Genomic DNA, 20365 nt, shown 5'->3' on the forward strand with positions numbered 1-20365 from the left:
GGAACAGCACTGAAATATATACCTGAATATGATTTAAAGAGGAAATGCTAGATGTATGGCAACAGAATAATGAAAAAAATAAAACCATGGAACTATACTACTTGAACAGTGAACCCTAAGGTAAACCATGGACTTTATTTAATAGTACAATAATCGAAATGTGCCATCGTCAATTGTAATGAATGTTCCACACCAATGCAAGGTGTGTGTGGGGGTCATAACTTTGTAGGGAATGGGAAATTAATGCTTAATTGGTATGGAATTTCTATTTGGGGTGATGGAAAAGGTTTGGTAATGGATGGTGATAATGGTAACATAACATTGTGAATGTAATAACCACCATTGAATATATGTGCGAGCGTGATTAAAAGGGGAAATTTTAGATTGTATGTATGTTACTAGAATAAAAATGAAAAAAAGCCACAGGATTGTACAACATAAGCAGTGATCACAAATGTAAACCATTGACTACAGTTAATAGGACAATTATGAAAATGTGTTTTCATCAATTGTAATAAATATAGTGCACTAATAAAAAGTGTTAATAATGGGAAGGGGGTAAGGCTTACGGCAACTCTGTAAACCTATAATTGAGCTAACTATATACATATATACATATAAATATATATATTTTAAAGAAGAGACGGAAGGCTTCTGTAATCTTTTATTTTATACTTACAGGCCACTGCCAATGCAGGGCCTTGACTTCTGGCTCATTTCTACAGGTTTACTTGTTAGAAATATGTGATAAAGGTAGAGATCAGAAATGACCCCTCTAGTAAACCACAGTCATGTACCAGTTTATAAACAACGTGTACACTGAAGCCTGTGTAGTTATTCAGAAATGTATGACTTTCTGAACGTACAAAATGCATTTTTTCTTCATACGCAAGAAACAAAGTATCTTTAAAAATAGACAATGGTCTAAACAAAATGGTGTGACCCTATGGCTGTTACAATAGGCATGTCTCACTGCATGTGATGCACCAGCAAAGTGGTGGAATCCGGCAGCTACCATATAAAGGAGCGGTATTTCTTAGCCCTGCAATTTAAGCAGTCAACATCTGATATCATTTGACATGTGACTTTGCTAAAGTGGGGCTGGGCAAATTGATTTAGTTACTTTACCCCCAGCAGTCTGTCTAGGGAAGTCTGACAGAAACATCAGGCATTTGTCAATCTCATCGCCACACTGAGCTGAGGGTTAGAACTATGCCACCCGTTAAAGTGGAACGATCTGTGCTCCAGCACAGGAAGCAGTACAACCCCAAACACTGCTTCATCAAACCAACCAATCAAGCAACCAAACAAAACCCTATTGCTAAACCATGGCTTTCATGCTGGCTGCCCGCTGTCTTCCATTCCTTAAGGTAACATGGTTGTGAAATTGACAAATGCAGATGATTCTGATATGTGGAAACTGATTGGTGCCTGTTTCATGATGAAAAATTGCCTAAATTCCACTCATAGTATGTACTTTGGCATATACTAACAATACATAATTATTAGATTGCCTTAAATCCATACATACCATCACATACATGCATATCTTACACACACAAGTATATTCCATAGAGACAATCACAGAAAAATTGGCTAAGAAAAATTTACAAATATTTTTACATTATATATAAATATACACAGTAAAAGATTTTCCGCTGTTCTCACAGTCTGTAAACATATGGGAAAATGCCCAGCAAAAGTCACTGTGGGCTCTTTGAAATGGTGACCGTGGGAGGATTTAGGTTCACACTGGAAACCCAGGAAAGCAAAGGATCATAAGTTTAGGATGAATTTGGGGGTAGTTGTATTTCCTTGGCATGGTGGACCCAGTTGGCCACTTTGAAATTATGTTTCCTATGTGGAAAGGGGAATGACTAATAAAGTCTTAGTGTCATTTAACATTTTAGAGACCTTAAGAGAATATGAAGGGATATGTGTAACATGTGTGTAAATGTACACACACATGTAAGTGCTACCATTATCAAAAAACTCAATGAAAATTTCCAACATTTCTAAAAATATTCAATCCTTTTTCCCCAAAGTGTTCTTTGGACTTCTATGCATTGCACTGCAAGTCTTAGGCATAGAAATGATATGTTCATTTAAATTTTTGTACATGATATGGATTTCATATTAAAAAATTGCAGACATTTTAAAAAAAGATTGGGCTGGTGAAAAATAGGACTATGTTAATCAAGCACTATTTCTGAATTTAACATAAAAATAGGTTTCAAGTTCTCTTATAACAAGACTACTAAAAAATAAAATATAGTCTTATAAATTCTTAGAATAGCAGCTATTAAACTGCCATATGTGGTTCTCAGTCTGTGCTTTAAGTGCCTGCATTTGTTGCAGCTTTTAGAATTCATGCTTTAAAAATAAAACAGTGACTTGAGAAATACCAACCCAATCTCTCACCTGAATACTATTTATCTTTTATCTTTTTTTCTTCTTTGGGCAAAATATGTGTAAATAAACTAGAATAATCATTTTTATGCTATTACGCAGTTGGAAAACACTGTCATTAAAAGACATTTCAAGTAAACGTATCTTAAACCCATATTGTATTTTGGCCCCCAAAAGCCACTTTAAAAAATACAAAATCATGTTATCATCTCTGAAATTGTGTGGTGACCAATTCTCATGGAACGTTTGCCAGAACTCTCATGAAAGCCAAGATGTACTTGGAAACTATTTTCATGCAAAATTAGCATCTTTCCAATTTCATGAAAGTGTCCCCGCCCATTCCCAACTCCCACCATTTCTTAGTGCCGAATGTAATATTCATCTGCATATGTCAATCAGATGAAGGAAGTAAGGGTCATACAATGTGTGGGTAAGGAGTCCAGTCTCTGATGACTGGGAGAGTGTTTCCCTGCTGTCCCCTCCCCACCCCGCCCCCAGGAGTGGGACTGAGTTAAGGGACAAGAAGGATCAGAGGAGAGATTTCCACGGACATAGCTGCAGTGAGATTTTTCTCCAACAGGACTTGAAGGAATACTGCTTAGTGTTTCTTAAAGCATTTAATTTATACTGTCCTTGTGGCTGCTCCTCTCTGTGTTGTGGTTGTTCTGTTCGGGGTTCTTCCACTGGATGCTTGTTCCGTTCATTGGGACGGAAGTCATCAGGCTTTTGGACTGGTGGCAGCAGCAGCAGAGGCACGACTGGGGAGAGGAAGAGACTTAGTAACATGGGCCTACCATCTGGTTCCCAGTAACAAAAGTTTGAGAAAGAATGGGAGCTGTAACATTGACCCAGAGGACAGAGCCTATCATCTCCAGGCAGAAATTAAGCTGACCACTCAGTGCAGAGAAATATTTCTCTATCCCTTCGTTCTCATCCTAATTGTATTCACCCAGTGGAAAGGAAGGGAAGGCAGCACTGGCCAGAAGGAGAACGTGCTACTGACTCGGGCTGTTGTGGGGAAGGGGCCAGGAGGGGCCTGTCAGCTCTCTGGGGGGCACCACCCGCTCAGTGGCTCCTTACCGCAGAGCTAGGTTGTTGGTGCTATTCTTCTTTTCATTTTCCAAATGAGGACAGTGAGGCATAGAGAGGATAATCAGAGGCAATAGTGGAAATGTAAACCAGGACTCTAGATTGGGCTCTTTCCCCTGGGCATGCTGCCATTTCTATGAAGACTGTTCAAAAAGTGTGTTTACTATCTGAAGGTTTGTACCTTGTTTTTCCCTTCCCCTCTACAGTGGCATATATAAATTAATTAGCAAATGAGATCAACTGCAGCTTATATAATGCATTAGTTATGACCAGGATGGGAGTCAATCCTTCTTAGGACAGAGCATTTTGTGACTCATAAACACTATCGCACACTCTTAAAAAATACAGCAGCTAAAACTTCCATACTGGTTTCATCTATTTATGCGATTTTTTTGGTTAATATGTCTCCCCTTAGAGTGCAAATCCCCCAAGGGCAGAGGCTGTGTTGTTTCCTCTCACCTGTAACCCTAATGATGACAGTTACCTCGTACAGAGCACCCACTATTGTCTAGGTACTTTATATATATATATATATATATTTTAAATTTATTTCTCTCCCCTTTCTGCCCCCCCCCCCCCAGTTTGTCTGTGTCCATTTGCTGTGTGTTCTTCTGCTGTGACCGCTTCTATCCTCATCAGCGGCACTGGGAATCTGTTTCATTTTGTTGCATCATCTTGTTGTGTCAGCTCTCTGTGTGTGCAGCGCCATTCCAGGGCAGGCTGCACTTTCTTTTGCCCCAGTGGCTCTCCTTACGGGGCACACTCCTGCGTGTGGGGCTCCCCTACGCGGGGGACACCCCTGCGTGGCACAGCACTCCTTGCGTGCATCAGCACTGCGCATGGGCCAGCTCCACACGGGTCAAGGAGGCCCGGGGTTTGAACTGCGGACCTCCCATGTGGTAGGCGGATGCCCTATCCATTAGGCCAAGTCTGCTTCCCATAGGTACTTTATATAAACTCACCCATTGTACCCTACTTCTGGGGCAGATACTGTGATCATTCCAATATCACAGATGAGAAAATGAGGAAAAAGGAGGGGTACCATCAGACCTGGGTTAGACTGTCAGCAAGTACAGAGCTGTGCTGTAAATCAAGCTTGTTTGCTTCCAGAACCTGCATCCTTGACCTCTATGCTTTCCGACCTAATATGTGCCATGAACTAAAACATTCTGGCCAAAAAAAAAAAAACCCCAAAATTCAGTTACGACTAACTATACGCTAAAATCATCCCAGGAACTGGAAAAATGTCACATTGGTTAAAAGTGTTTGGAGCTGCTGGAGGACGTGGATTGGCTTAGCTGGATGGAGATTTGAAGAACAGAAGAAAACTGATTTCAAATGAAAATTAAATTATTTCAGATTTCCTAAACAATAACCATTTACTTTCCTTGTACAGGGTATTATTAAATATACTATTAAATAGCATTTAGTGAGAACTTTCTTAGCAACGGAGTTTATGTTATGTCAAGACACTAGTCAAAGTATAAGACAATGTAAAGTGTGACTAGATTTTATATGTATTCTATGTGGCCTGGAGCTCATGATTGCGCTTTTAAAAGGAAGGTAAGAAATGGTCATGGAATTAAGAAAAACGTTTAGTCCTTTTTATTTTAACTTTTGAAAATATTGCTGTCTGAATAGGTACTGCTTTTCTGTTGTGCTGCTAACCTGATTCTCCTTCTGTGTAACAATAAGATTCTCAATTCTCCACTAAAAGAAGTTCGGTTATGAAAGTAATGCTTACCACTGCAATTAGTGGTGCCTGTAGGCTTCTTAATATACTCATTTAGTTGTCTCTAAAAAAACAAAACAGCCTTACCTGGAAACAATTTTTAAATTTCTTGCTCACAAAATACAGAGCTATTGGGTTTATGCATGAATTCATGGTTGCCAAGTTTATTCCGATGTAATCCATGAGCAGCAAGAAACTAGAGGAAAAGAAAATAGAGTAGAATAATTGGTCCGTAATGTTTTTAAATGTGCTAACTAGCATTTATCCCTGGAATCGGCAGTTTTCTTGCCCAGAAGCCATTTCTTATAGGTGGTAGTCAGAATTTTTTAAAGGATGTTGGTTTAAATGGCAGTTTCAGTTCTGCAGGGCGTTTACAGATACATCAGCCACTTGGTTAGCTTAAACCCTGATGTATGGTCTCAGGAGCAGAGAAGCAAGATATAGACCTGCTTGCACAAATTTTGGCATCAGTTATGGGCTATGTCAGCTAAAGAAAATTCATTAACTTTGTAGTTTTTACTTTCAGGACTAATAAGAATACAAACTCAAAGATTCTGTGAAAGTATAATACATGTGAAAATCAGGGAAACTCCCATTTCCTAAAGACTAAACAGGATCATACCTCAGTAATTCACATCGGTTCTTGTCCTTCTCATCATACACAGTTTTCTTCAAAATTCGGCTTAAATGAAGTGGGAACCAGCAAAGAGCAAAAATTACAACCAAGCAGAACACTGTTTTTGCCACTTCTCGACGCTAAAGGAAAGTGAGAAAAAAAGCACAATGCATTCAGTGTTTTTTTTTTTTTTACTGGATGAAAAAACTACACAACAAGGAGGTAGTAGATACCATGGAAGGAACAACCCAAAGGAGAGCCAGGATAATGACCTGCTCATCGTGCCTCCACCTCTTCCAGATTCTGCATGCAACTTTCTAATCTAGAAATTGATGACAACGCTTTTGGGCAGCTGCAAGGAAGGACGGTGTCTTCGGGTTGGTTTTTAGGGCCACGGTAGATTTATGTCTAGAGCAGAGGTGCGAACGGGCAGAGCTGAGACAACACTGTTGTGTTGTCTGTGGCTGAGTCTGTGCAGGATGAGTTCAGGGATCCTTGTTTTATTGTGCTTTGCTTTACTGTGTTTCTCAGATCATGTGTTTTTTTTACAAATTGAAGCTTTGTGGCAACCTTGCGCCGGACAAGTCTATCGGTGCCGTTTTTCTAACATCATGTACTCACTTCATTTCTCTGTGTCACATTTTAATGAAGGCATGTATGTTGCTTTTTTTTAAAAGACATAATGCTATTGCACACTTAATAGATTACAGTAGAGTATAAACATAATGTTTACATGTGCCAGGAAACAAAAAAACTTGAGCGACTCTCTTTATTGTGATGTGTGCTTTCCTGTGGTGGTCTGCAACGGAACCTGTAATGTCTTTGAGGTTTGCCTCAGGAGGAAAGGGTTAGCGTAAAGTCTCGGTAACAGGAAACTAGCATTCATGATGGCATAGGAGCAAGGCCACCGAACACAGCAAGATAGTGAATGGACACATCCACAAAGATGGTTTGGAAACAAAAGCGTAGGGAAGAGAAAAAAGCAACAGCAATATGCTTTCTCCATTTCCAGATCTTGGAGAAAGCCGGCATGAGGCTTTTTACATTCTTTTGTTAGTGGCATGTAGTTCCCACATACATATTGTCTGCAAACAGAGGGAAGAGAGTAAACAATGATCAGCAATGATACTTTGAAAAATTGAGACATGCTGACCCTGGACTGCTTCAGTTGAAGCCTTCCATCCTTCCAGGTCTGCACAGGATCAGAAAAACCACAGGTTAAGAATTATCTGCAGCTGTTCATTTGTGTGCATTATGCTCGAGTATTAAAAGGAATGCATTTAGAAGCCTAACTAGGAACATAAAATGCAACTTGCCTGTAACTGGAATCAGTTACTGTCAAAATAAAACTGATTGAAAACAAGGTTTGGAAGGGTAATGCTGGTTCAACCCAAACCATATAGCAGTAAGTGTGGGAAGTCTCCAATAAACCTACCTGATTAGTGGAGCCACTTAAAACGATTCCAGGGCAGTCGTCACAAATTGCTGCTCTAGCCTAAAGAACTGGAGTCCCTCAATCTTTCACAGTTATTGGGCTAGCTGGGGATGTGGCTTCAGAGAACACGTAAACAGATGACGGAGGGAAGAAATAAAGGAATCCAAGCTGCAAGAATGGGGGAGCTTTCTAAAGATGACTGTGTGTACACAGAAAGACAGCATGCGCATAAAAATGGCAAGGAGGGCAGCAGGGGGAGAGGGTACTGTCTCTGAGCACATGCACAAAGGGGAAAACCTTTTTAAAAGGCAATGTTCATATGTCACCAGACTGTCTGATATTTGCTTCGCCAGTGTCCGTTCTCGTGTCTTTCTTTTTATCACTCAGATCCTTGATTTTGTTATGGCAGCAGGGTGGCCTGGCTTGAGTGTCTACATGGCCACATGACAGAGTTTTGGCCAATTAGATTAAGTAGAAGTTGTTGTGTGGGGTTTCTGGAAAAGTTACTTAGAAGTGGGAGTGGGTGTGGATACTTGGTGCACACACTCAAGTGCCCTCTGTTCTTCTGCTTCTAGCCGCCTGGAAATCAGATCTAAGGGTGGAGCTGCAGCTGCGATCTTACAACACCAAGGGAAAGGCCAGCAAAATGGCAGAAAGCTTTTGACTTCCTTGACCACTGGACCAATGCCATCTGACCTTTCTGCTGTGTGAGAAAGATAAACCCCTATTTGTCAAGTCACTATTATTTTGGGTTTTCTGTTATCAGAATCAAAATGCAATCCCTAACTGATACAGTTGCTGCCATCATAATGAAGAGAAATGAGAGAAAACCACGTGAGAAGCAAGACTAGGAGCTAGCATATTAGTCAAAGGATGGAAGAGCCTTTTCCTCTGTGCTAGCTCCCCCAGAGGCCCAGTTAGAGACTTTCCAGGGAGGATTGCTCTTTTGCTGTTAGACTCCGTGACAGCTCTAAGTGAGGGAAGGGAAGGTCCACTGCTTGAGGATTCACATCTTGGGTTCTAATCTCCATCTGGCTGAGCAAAACTCATAAGCATCCTGTAAAAGGAAGATAATACTGCCTTACCTATCTGTGGTAGATTGAATTATGTACCCTGATTTAGACATGTTCTTGGTGTTGATCTGCATGCCTGGGGTGCAGATTCATTGAAATTAGGACCTCTTAAAGGTGTGATTTTAGTTAAGGTATGGCCCAACTGCATGAAGTTGGGCCTTAATCCATACTACTAGAGGCTTTTATAAGCAAAAGGAAATTCAGAGAGAGAGAGAGAGAGAGAGAGAGAGCCATGGAGAGGAGCCAGAAGCTAGAAGTTTGTGGCAGGCCAGAAGAGAAAAGAGAGAACATCACCATGTGACAGGAAAGCCAAGGAACCCAAGGACTGCCAGCCAACCAGAACGCTACTGGACCTGGAGGAAGCAAGCCTTGCAGCCTCCAAAACTATGAGACAATAAATTCTGTTGTTTAAGACAACCTATTGTATGGCATTTGTTGTAACAACCTGGAAACTAAGATACTACCTCAGAGGTTCCATGGTGTAATCAAATAATACAGAAGAATGGAAAAGCTTGTGCTTTGTAAATAGGAAGTAGCAACATATTATTGCACCCAATCACTATTTCATTCTTTTCAGAGTACATAACACTCATTGCTTAAACAGACTCAACCATGGGGCTAATGCTAAAATGAACACTCAAAACATTGTTTTTCATAAGTCAACTCTAATTATTTCCATTATAGGAATGAGAGATAATAGTTACTAAATAGATTTCATATCTGGAGTACTTGAAGCAATAATACCTGAACAAAGTTATATAAAGAATTCTCAATATAATCTTCTTGCTCAATTTCAATATAATTGCGGCAGTTTGAAATTATTTAATCAATCCCCAAAAGAGAAAGATTATGTTTGTGAGCTAATCTATTTCTGTGGGTGTGAGACCCTTTGAAATGGACTCTGTCAGTGAGGCATGACTCAGGTTGAGTCTCTGCCCTATTGCTGGGACTGATGAAAATGGATACCCAGGAAAAAGAAACTGGCATATTCAATTCTGCCATGAGAATAAAGAACCTCCAGTTCTGCCCACAGCTGAGCTGCAAGGAGAGAAGCCCTAAAGAGGCTTGAACAGCTGAGATCCAGGGAGAGCTGAGCCATATGCCTGAGAGCTCACAGCTGAACTCAAGAAGAAAGTCCATGGAACTGCTCAAGCAGCTGAGACTGATAGAGGAAGCCTGGAAAATGACAAACCCTATGCCTATTCTTCCTGTGCCAGGAGCCAATGGTAGATTCTGGAGGGGAGGCAGGGACCTTGGCAGAGATTAGTGGTCATCTTGCTTCACCACACTGCAGTTCACTTTGGTGAGAAAACATCTCAGCTGATGCTTTAACTTGGACATTTCACAGCCTTTCGATTGTAAGCTTTTACCCCCAATAAATTCCCATTATAAAAAACAACATAGTTCTGGTACTTTGCATTGGTAACCCTTTGGCAAACTAAAACAAAAATGTAATAGTTAACATTTTTATGGTACATTCAATTTTACATAGTACATGCACGCACATCAATTTCCTTGATTTTCATAATGACATTGATTCATACATTATAATACCCATTTTACAGATAAGAGGTTGATGTTCAGAAAAATCAGAACATAGTTGAAAAGAGGTGCTAATATGGAATGATGCTTGTGATTATGTAGGACAGATTTGTAGGCTCCATCAACAACTCACATTAACTTTGCTATTGGGTAATTTTAGATATTTAGATGTTGAGACTGAAATTTCACCTGTAATTCAAGCTTTACTCTTTGAATTCATGCATATTAATATTTTCTGAGTACCTACTATGAGCTAATTTCTATTAGGCACTTTGCATGCATTAAGTAATTCCTATGATGTATTATTATATACAATTTATGTTGAAATAGAAGCTCAGAGAGATTAATTTTCTGGAGGTCACAGAGCCACCTAGGTGAAGAGCTAAATTTTGAACTATAAAGACCACAGCTTTTTCTACTCTGTTATGCTGCCTGAGAAAGACCACCAATGGCCTTCTATTGACGTGTTCAAACTCCTTCTAGAACTGAGGACCCTCCAAAATTTGACCTCTTCTTTTGTATCCAATCCAATTTCCTATCTTGAGATTTACCTTAGATGTTGCTCTAGTCAGATACCTATCCTTTTCATCACTCCTCAAATGAATGGTACCCATTCCAGCTTCTAACCAGACTCCTCTCCTCCCACCTCAAATGGCCTCTGTCCTCTTCTTCACACAACAAATTCCATTTTTCCTGCAGGGCTCAATACAATCCCCCTTATTGCTGAACAGCTTATCCCTGACTATCTCAAATACCCCTGGCTAGTAGTACAGGCTACTTTTAGCATACCTTGTGGTTATATTTTCTACTTGTTTCACGTTTATGTTTTACTTCCACAAGACTGAGGGACTACAAAGACAGTCATGTGCTTTTTTTCATTCTACCTCAGTTTCTAAACCAGTTCAACCTACACACATACAAATGTGCATACACATGTGCACGCATGCTCAGTATACTCTTGGCAAAATAAATGAATAACAGATATCTCTCCAAGAAGATACATAATCGGTCAAAAAGCACATGAAAAGATGCTCAACATGATTAGCCATCAGGGAAATGTAAATCACAACCACAATGAGATACCATTACACACCCACTGGAATGACTACTATTAAAAAAAAAGAAAATTACAGGTGTTGGAGAGTGTACATAGAAATAGAAACACTCATTCTTTGCTGGTGGGGGTATATAATGGTGCAGTTGCTGTGGAAGACAATTTGGCATTTCCTTAGAAAGCTAAATATAGAATTACCATATGCCCTGGCAATCCCATCTCTAGGTAAATATGCAAAAGAATTGAAAGCAGGGACTTGGACATATATTTTCACCTGATGTGCATAGTGACATTGTTTACAATGGCCAAAAGATGAAAACTACCCAAGCGTCCATCAACTAATGAATGGAAAAAAAAAAGTAGTATATACATATAATGGAATATTATTTAGCTGTAAAAAGGAGGGAAGTTCTGATGGATGTAACCACATGGATGAACCTTGAAGATGTCATGTGAGTGAAATAAGCCAGACATGAAAGGACAAATATTATTTGATCTTACTGATATGAAATAATTAGAATAAGCAAATCCATATTTTAGGATCTAGAATACAGGCAACTAGGGTATGGGGTAGGGTTAAGGAATAGGGAGTTAAGCCTTTAAAACATACAGAGTTCCTATTTGAAATGATGGAAGTGTTTTGGTAATGGGTGGTGGTGATGGTAGCACAACATTGTGAATGTAATTAACAGCATTGAAATATATATCTGAATGTGGTTCAAAGGGTAATGTTCGGTTGTATATATATATGTTATTAGAATAAAAATTTTAAAAAAATCCATCGAACTGCTCTACAGAAACTGTGAATCCTAAATTAAACCATGGAGTAGAGTTAATGGGAAAATTATAAAATGTGCTTTCATCAATTGTAACAAAGGTATCACACTAACACAAAGTATTAATCATAGGGTGAGACATGGGAATCTTGTATTTTATGCCTGATTGTTCTGTAAACCCACTTCTCTAATTGAAAAAAAAGTAGTCCCTTTCTAGTTGGATCCAGCTTTCAGGGCTACCTGTTTTACAGGCAGCTCCCTATTCCTAACACTCTAATTATAAATAAAACCCTTACAAGACAGGATTTTTGGTTTTAGAAAACTAGACTATCTGTAGATACAGTATTTTGAAGTATTTGGTCAAGGACAAAACAGTCTTGGCTAGATTTTCATTCTCTTATTAGATTTACCTGTTTGAGATGTTCACTGAGAGCAATTCTCAAGCTGCCGTTTCTTCTGTTTAACATCTCACAAGTCATGAGGGTATAGAAGATTGCCGTGCACACCAAGGGCATGCAGAAATAGAATCCGAACAACCACCATTCTTTTGCATCTTGGTAGAACTGTAAAGTGAAGAAAAGAGAGCAAAAGGGAAACTTTTAAAATTTTATTTTATTTATTTCTCTCCCCGCCCCCCCCATCGTCTGCTCTCTGTGTCCATTTGCTGTGTGTCATCTGTGTCCGCTTGCATTCTTGTCAGCAGCACCAGGAATCTGTGTCTCTTTTGTTGCGTCATCTTGCTGTGTCAGCTCTCCATGTGTGCGGCACCATTCCTGGGCAGGCTGTGCTTTTTTTCACATGGGGTGGCTCTCCTTACGGGGCACACTCCTTGCGTGTGGGACTCCCCTATGTGGGGGACGCCCCTGCATGGCACAGCACTCCTTGTGTGCATCAGCACTGCATGTGGGCCAGCTCACCACATGGGTCAGGAGGCCCAGGGTTCAAACCCATATGGTAGGTGGACGCTCTATCAGTTGAGCCAAATCCGCTTCCCAAGCATATTTTTTTAATAAACTGAAGTTGGCTTCCATTCCACAATGGAAGAACCCTAATCAATAAAATAATTTTCTTCCAGTGCTTCTAAAACATGATTTTGAGACTCACAGAATATATATCTTTGTCTTTATTTATTGACGAGTCTTAAAATTTTGCTAGAGTCTGGTTTACTGTTGATTCTTGTGGCTAAAGTGTACTTACCGTGAACATTTTGTTTGGAAACAGTGAAGGTTATGAATGGCTCATCTGTATAGCTTTGGTTACTGGGAATTAACCCTTTGCCTGGTGTGCCTGCTATGTGACCTTGCAGCCAGCTGGAGCCATCATCAATAACTGTAGTCTTTCTCCTTCTCTTAATACTTACCACCTGGAAGCCATTGAGGCAGAATACCCTAGCTGAAGGCAAATTTAGCATTATTTCCCTGTGGGCAAGATTTGTAAATACCAGGATTATTCAGTTTTATGCCTTTCTTTCTTTTCTTTTTTTTTTAAGAAGAAAACTTAATACTCTATAAAAATGGAATTTGGAAAATGATATCTAAATTCTTCCTCCAACCAAAGCAATCATGACTTGGGAAAATATACTTTTCTTTTTCTTATAATGTTTCTTCAGATGGTTTATTTACTGAGGATAATGCAGCCTCCTGTAATATCTCAGTTCCCACAGTAAAAAAATGATCATGCTGCTCTGTGAAATACTGGAGAGTTTCTGAATATAGAAAGGGCCCAATCGGCTACATTTATAACATGTCTATTAAAATAATCTATAAACGGTTCCTCAGGAAAATTTTCTAGGCAGAGGTTCCTCACTACTTTTTATTCCATGACCTCTCTGGAAATTATAATCTCTTTTGAAAATAATGTTTTTACATGCATAAAATAAAATACACAAGATTACAAAGGAAGCAGATTACATTAAAACAGTTATCAAATTATTTAAAAATTTTTTGGTATGTGTGTTTCTTTACTAACAAATTAAGTAAGTCTAATGTTTGTTCTAATTTCATTGACATAGTGATGCACATAAATGACTATGTGAGATTATGCAATGATTGTAATGTGGTGTGAAAATACCTGCTATTCCTACTTGTGAGAGAGTCATAGATACAGCTTAATGCTATGTGGTTTGTTGCCTACTCTGATGCACAAAGGAAATGACAAATTTTAGTTTGAAGCTAGTGAAAATAAACATGTAATTTCCCCCATCCACATTCTCAGAACCCTCAAGCTAAGTGCAAATTCCTAGAGAAGCTGGTTTATTCAGATCTCTTTAAACAGATATTTCTCTATCTGAATCACATTGGAGAAAGATTTCAGTTCTGAATTTAAAAGAGATTTCCGATAGGGCTCTCTTTAAAGTAAGCAGCTCCCTTCTTTTGTGCCCGGGTGTTGCTAGCTGGGTGGGAATGACCCAGAAGCAGCTGCTGAGGGTCTGGAAGGTGACCTGGGAGAGGGATGGACAGAACCCTCCCGCCCCTTCCCTGGCAGAGGTCTCTAGAGAAAGGGCCACACATTTCCTTTGAAAGGTGTCATCAGCAAGGGTCAGAAGGTACCTCCTTCAGACTAGGTTAGAGCAAAGTTGAGGAGGAAAGTGGGGAAGAAAGTTAGGAAAAAAGGGTAGGAGGAGAAAGAGTATCCTAAAACTTAGAAAGAAATCTAAAAAACATCAGCTCAAACTCATCCCCTTGACCGCAACCCTCCAAGACTCCCCAGCCGGAAGGGTAGCTCCTCTCCTTGCTTGAGGAGACTCAGACTTTATGAAGCAGCCCATTTCGTTTTGTCCTGGTCTAATAATGTGTAAGCTGCTTCTTATAGTGAGCCTCTTCTCTCTAACACTTTAGTCTCAATTATCTAGATTACTTATTCCCGCATCCTAAATTTCGATAACCTCCTATTGTCTACTTACTTTGTTTTTCACTGTGGAGAGTGACCTCACTTTAAAAAGTCAGTAGCTAAACAAAGGACCTCAATTTTAAGGTTGCCAGTTTGGCAGTTTTCCTGAGTATTTTTAATTTATAACAATTTCCAAGCAGGATAACTGGTCAACTGTAAAACCACTAATTTTGTGAATTTTGCAGATAGGAAAACTTACCTTGAGATGCCTGTAACTGATTACATGTGGAATCTGAGTTGTATGAAAACTTACATCAAAACATTAAATTATGATGATTTAAAAGAAATTCTTGGGAAGCGGACTTGGCCCAGTGGTTAGGGCGTCCGTCTTCCACATGGGAGGTCCACGGTTCAAACCCTGGGCCTCCTTGACCCGTGTGCAGCTGGCCCACGTGCAGTGCTGATGCGCGCAAGGAGTGCCCTGCCACTCAGGGGTGTCCCCTGCGTAGGGGAGCCCCACGCGCAAGGAGTGCGCCCCGTAAGGAGAGCCGCCCAGCCGAAAGAAAGTGCAGCCTGCCCAGGAATGGCGCCACACAAACGGAGGGCTGACACAACAAGATGATGCAACAAAAAGGAACACAGATTCCCGTGCTGCTGAGAACAACAGAAGTGGACAAAGAACACACAGCAAATAGACACAGAGAACAGACAACTGGGGCGGGGGGATAAAATAAATAAATAAATCTTAAAAAAAAAAAGAAGTATTTCTCTCTTTGATTTTCCTCCTATGTCCATATGTAGCTTGTTTTGCAGAGGAAATATGCATTGCAACATGTTTACTAATACACTCCATCATGTAATTAAACTTTTCAGAAAAGCATTGTTGTGGGCAGGAATAGTAAAGAAACTAAATTGGATAAATTGAATACTTTTTTAAAAAGTTCAGCAATTTCATATTTTTTTGTATAACAGACACAAATTCTCTACTAATATAAGTACATGTAAGTACTACTTCCCCCTTTGAGTTAGTAAATATATATATAGTAAAGTTGTTTCATAATACTTAGGTGTTTGTTACAGAAGAAGTTATGTTCATAGGTGTGCCACAATCTCAGACTGAAAAATGAAAAACAGTTGATTAATTGTGTTCTATTCAAGAAGCTAAATATTTGGTAAAACATCTACTTTTCATGCACCTGAAGAATATTTGACTGAACTGACAGAATAAACCACATGCAGCATTGTGGAGATGCTCTAAAGTTGGTGAGTTATCACTGAAGACCTCCTCCTCTCCTCAATTAATTTCACTTAAACTATGGGTACCTCCATGAATTTTGATGTGGCATTGAGCATACAGGTTTTGTGTAGGTCACCCTTGTATTCAAAGGGCACCATGACGAAGCCGATTGCTTCAGGGATGGCCAGGATAAATGAAAGAATCCAGATGGAGACAATCTCGATGGCAGTGATCAAGGGAATCCCAATTCCCTGAACACGGCTCCAGGAGGCAACTGCTCTGTACCTGGAAAAAAAAGTTGGGGTGGTAGAAACCAAGTTGTTAAGAATGATAAAATTTATTTCAATAAACAAAACATAAATTCTGGAAAGTACTTAAAGGGCATTAGCTATAATTGGATAGTAATGACAGAAGGAGCTAAGGAGTTGTCACTAAGGCAAACAGTGGACAGACTGAATTTTGTTTTGAAATGAAATTTAAAATTTATCCAAAGGGGGAAAAAGATAATGGCCTTTTGGGGAAATCTCTGCAATTGACCAGATTCTGAATTGGAAAATATTTAAGTAGAGTTTCTAATAATAGCAGGGGATAAACAATTTGATAAGAATGTGAGTGACAGTATTTTAAATGAAGGAATGGCAGTGGGGGAAGCATAAGACAGCATGGGAGAAGAGGGGAAGGGCAAGGAGCCAGAGAAGCTTTAGGGTGACCTAAAATGCTTTTGCTCCATGTGGGTTTCTTTTTGCTGCTTTCTTCCTCTACTCAATCTGGACACGTGAATGTGGTCACAAGATTCAGAGTTACCCCCATCTGGGTCAAGATAGAGTACTGCTTTAGCTCCTTCCCTTGGCCAGTGACCAACCTTTGCCTTTGTTAGGAATCTTCTGTAAGCCTTGGTGTTAAAAACAAGTGGGGCGGTTAAGAGTGCCACCTTTTTGGAAATCAACTGCATGGGTAGGCCTGATTCTGAAATCCTTATTTGGGATCCGGCAAAAATCACATGCAAGGTTAAAATGTGGAAGCATTCGACAGGTGTGCCTATATTCTCTAAGTGGGGGGAAAATTGGATGATGGAAGGGGTTGTAAAGATGCTTCTCCTTGTTATGGTAGTATCTTATTCCTCCTTATATATTAAAAAAAAAACAACTTGAAACATTACCTATGATGTGGGTCTAGATATCCTTAAGTGAACAGGCAATATGGAATATTCCATTCTCACCATCTACCCTCAAAATATTAACAGAGTGGGCTTATACCAGGTAGCAGTTTTAATAAGCAAATAATATTTCTGATGAATGTCAAAGAATGACTGCGTCTCTTCAATTATGATCCTATGTTAGAGTATATAAGAACTTAAAACATACTTGGTTCTTAGTCTAACAGAAGAATTCATACGGAAATATAGGATATCGACATAATCAAACAATTATATCAATTAAAATTATATCAACTATAAAATATTTTTAGGACAAAAGTGACATTTAAATGTTATATATGAAGAAGGTTTGGTTATAGAAACTCTATGTGCTTTCACCTGGTGTGATGGTCTGGTGCTAATTGTTCTTTTTTAAACTTGCTATTAAGAAAGGACCTGTGAAGTGGTATGGTATTTTTGTGACATAATTCTTGAATTTTTTTTGCTATTGTAATGGAAAGGAAACATTCCCTTTTTATAGTTTTCATTGCATAGTGCCAGAAGAGGGCTGTAAAACAAACCAAGGCATTAGAGACAGGTGTACTTGAGTTTGCAAGGCATGCAACTTAATGTGGAAGATTAGCTAAATAAAGTTAAGGCAAGCTACAAGCTACCCATCTCAACCAAGATAAGCCCCTATAACTTATATTTAGTGGATTGTCTAAGGAAAAGTTAGAATATGGGCATCTCTGGAAACAGAAGTCCTAGGAATTACGCTGCCTGCTTCTTCACTGGAATTGCCTGTATATGAGCCTACATATTTGGTGTGCACGATGATGTCACCTGACATATATCCAGCACAACATGTGAGATAAATGTTTCGCAAAAATGATCCTGGGTAAATAAAACTGGTATACAATAGCAATCTCTAAGAAAGTCTAGATTAATTGGGAACAGAATAAAAGACAGCTATGGAAACAGTCCGAGCAGTTCCCTTTACTATATGGCCAAGTCTGCATTTTTAATTTTATGAGTTATTTCCAGTGGATTCAAGACTGCTCTTTATTTTGTTTTCCATTTCAGTTACTTTCCTTTGGTGCCCTATTAGACTGGCAGCCTGATGCACAGTAAAAGCTGAAGGAAGGGAGATGGGATATCTGTATCCCAAATCTGTGTCAACTGAGTTATATCTACTTCTCTCCTTCTCTTAGCTCCATGACCAGAAAAGGTGACAAGTGAAATACCTTGTCTCCTCAGAAAACCAGATTCCTTAGGCAGGATTAGGGGTGGACGGTAGTTTACGTTAGGAATTGTGGTCATTTTATCGTCATGATGAATATATTAACAGACCAGCTTCATACTTTAATGTGCCATGAGTTCTCAGAACATTACACATGTAATCGAATATAAATTAAAACATTTATTTTAAAATAGGATAGATTTTATTGTCTAGTTTAGCAAATGAGTCATAATCAGTCTATCCCTTCTTTAGCCCACATCCCTGAGCATTAGAATATTTTCCATTTGTAATCACACTGATCTTGATAATATTTCCACGAGATAAGGAGAGAACAAACATAAGAACAATCACAACACTCAATCATTTGTGATGATGGGGGTGGAGAAAGGTGTGGAAAATGCAAAATGCTGGATGTTCCGAAGATCATTTCTATTTGATATATAATTATTAATACATAAAACATACACACAAAATTAATCTCTCTTTACAAGATGTGATTATAAACTGCCTTCAAAAAATCTACAAAGAGCGGCTCCAACCAACTAGCAACTGATATTTCAGAAATAATCCCTCTTCTTTGTAACGCTGTCTTCACTTAGCTCCCAGGACACCATGCTCTCCTGGTTTTCCTCCTCTCTTACTGGCAATGCCTTCTCAGTCCCCTTATTGGGTTCTCTCTACTTCCCAAATTCTTAGCATTACCAAGAGGTTTAGTCCTTGGCTCTCTTTCCTACCTTCACATTTGTCTATTTCCACCTCACCCCTTAGAATAGAGCTCCCTTAGGGCAGAAATTTTGTGTGCTTTTCATTTTGTTCACGATACCTAGAATAATAGGTGCTAAATATTGTTGAATGAGGTATCTTTTTTTTTTTTTTTAATCTTACCATGCATTTATTGCACTTTGTTGGCCAAAGCCAGTAGCACATGACATTCTGAATATTTTCTTCTTTTTCAAGCCAGCCCTGAGTTAGGCAACAGATGAAAAGCTATTGTATTTAGAACAGAGGATCGAATAAGGCAGGAGGGACCCCTGAGCTGGTCTTTCCACCCTTCATGTTCCCACTGCAACCTGAGGACTGGCCGTTGGGTTCTGTGCCCGCTGTCCATGAGTTATGAGGACTCAGGCCGGGGCCTCTGGTCAGCCAACTGCAGCAGAGTCCCCAAAAGAGCAGCTTGTACCCTGTCATGTGATATGCCAAAATGAAAGTATAAGTTATACGCTTTATTTGTGTAATGATGTTTGTCGCTGTGAGTAGGTTTTACATGGTTTTCAAGGCCTGTTTGCATTTAATCCATATTTATAGAATCTTTAAACTATATAGTCTGGACAATCATTAAATTTTGAAATTTATTATTAAATGGACTTTAAAACACTAGGAAATAAAATTTAAATTCAAAAGATACTGCTTCAACAAAGTCTATTTTTTCTTCTTCAGAGTCTTTGTTTATTTGCTTTTATTCTCAATGGCATAGTTTTGACTATGTATTATAATCATAATTAGTTAAAATTTTACTTTTAATTTTATTCATTTTACATTTAAAAACACTCTTCCGTGTTTCTAAATAGGCATGGCATTTATCAATTCATTGGCTACAAGTAGAGCAAGATATTGATACAATACTTAAGTCTTTCTTCCAAGTTCACATTTCTAATGTTTCACTGTTGTAACATGCCTGTAAACATGTTTGCACATATAAATTTTTTTCTCTTTTTTGAATTATTTTCATGGCTTAATTATCTTGACTGGGATTACTGGATAAAGTGAATGAAAATGTCACCTAAGTACCTAAAAGAAATAAAAGAAAACCTAAATAAAAGGTAAGAGATCCTGTGTTCATGGATAGAAACACCTAATATAAGATGTCAGTTCTACCCAAAGTAAAGTACAGATTCAATGCAAAACCTATCAAAATACCAGCAGCCTTTTCTGTAGAAATGGAAAAGCCAGTCCTCAAATTCATGTGGAAACATAAGGTGCAAAATCAACAATGCCACAGAAGAACAAATTTGAAGATCTCACACTTCCTGATTTCAAAACTTATTACAAACCCGCAGTAAACAAAACAGTGTGGTACTGGCATAAAGACAGACACATAGATCAATGGAATAGAATTAAGAGTTCAGAAATAAACCCAAGCATCTATGGCTAGCTGAATTTTGACAAGGGTGCTAAGTGAATGGACTCTTCAACAAATG

General features: G+C 38.9%; 1 protein-coding gene across 1 annotated transcript in view; it reads right to left on the bottom strand.

Annotated features, from left to right (window-relative positions):
• Nucleotides 1-650: 650 nt before the first annotated feature.
• The window catches only part of EDNRA (endothelin receptor type A), a 75710-nt gene continuing 55995 nt past the window's right edge, over nucleotides 651-20365 (bottom strand). Inside the window, exons 4-8 of the mRNA XM_004472739.4 lie at nucleotides 15879-16077; nucleotides 12137-12289; nucleotides 5853-5986; nucleotides 5318-5426; nucleotides 651-3167 (exon numbers count right to left, since the gene is read on the bottom strand). Coding sequence (XP_004472796.1) covers nucleotides 3027-3167; nucleotides 5318-5426; nucleotides 5853-5986; nucleotides 12137-12289; nucleotides 15879-16077 — 736 coding nt within the window. The 3' untranslated portion in view covers nucleotides 651-3026. The remainder of the gene's footprint in view (nucleotides 3168-5317; nucleotides 5427-5852; nucleotides 5987-12136; nucleotides 12290-15878; nucleotides 16078-20365) is intronic.

This window comes from Dasypus novemcinctus, chromosome 1, assembly GCF_030445035.2.
Source record: "Dasypus novemcinctus isolate mDasNov1 chromosome 1, mDasNov1.1.hap2, whole genome shotgun sequence".
NCBI lineage: Eukaryota > Metazoa > Chordata > Mammalia > Cingulata > Dasypodidae > Dasypus > Dasypus novemcinctus.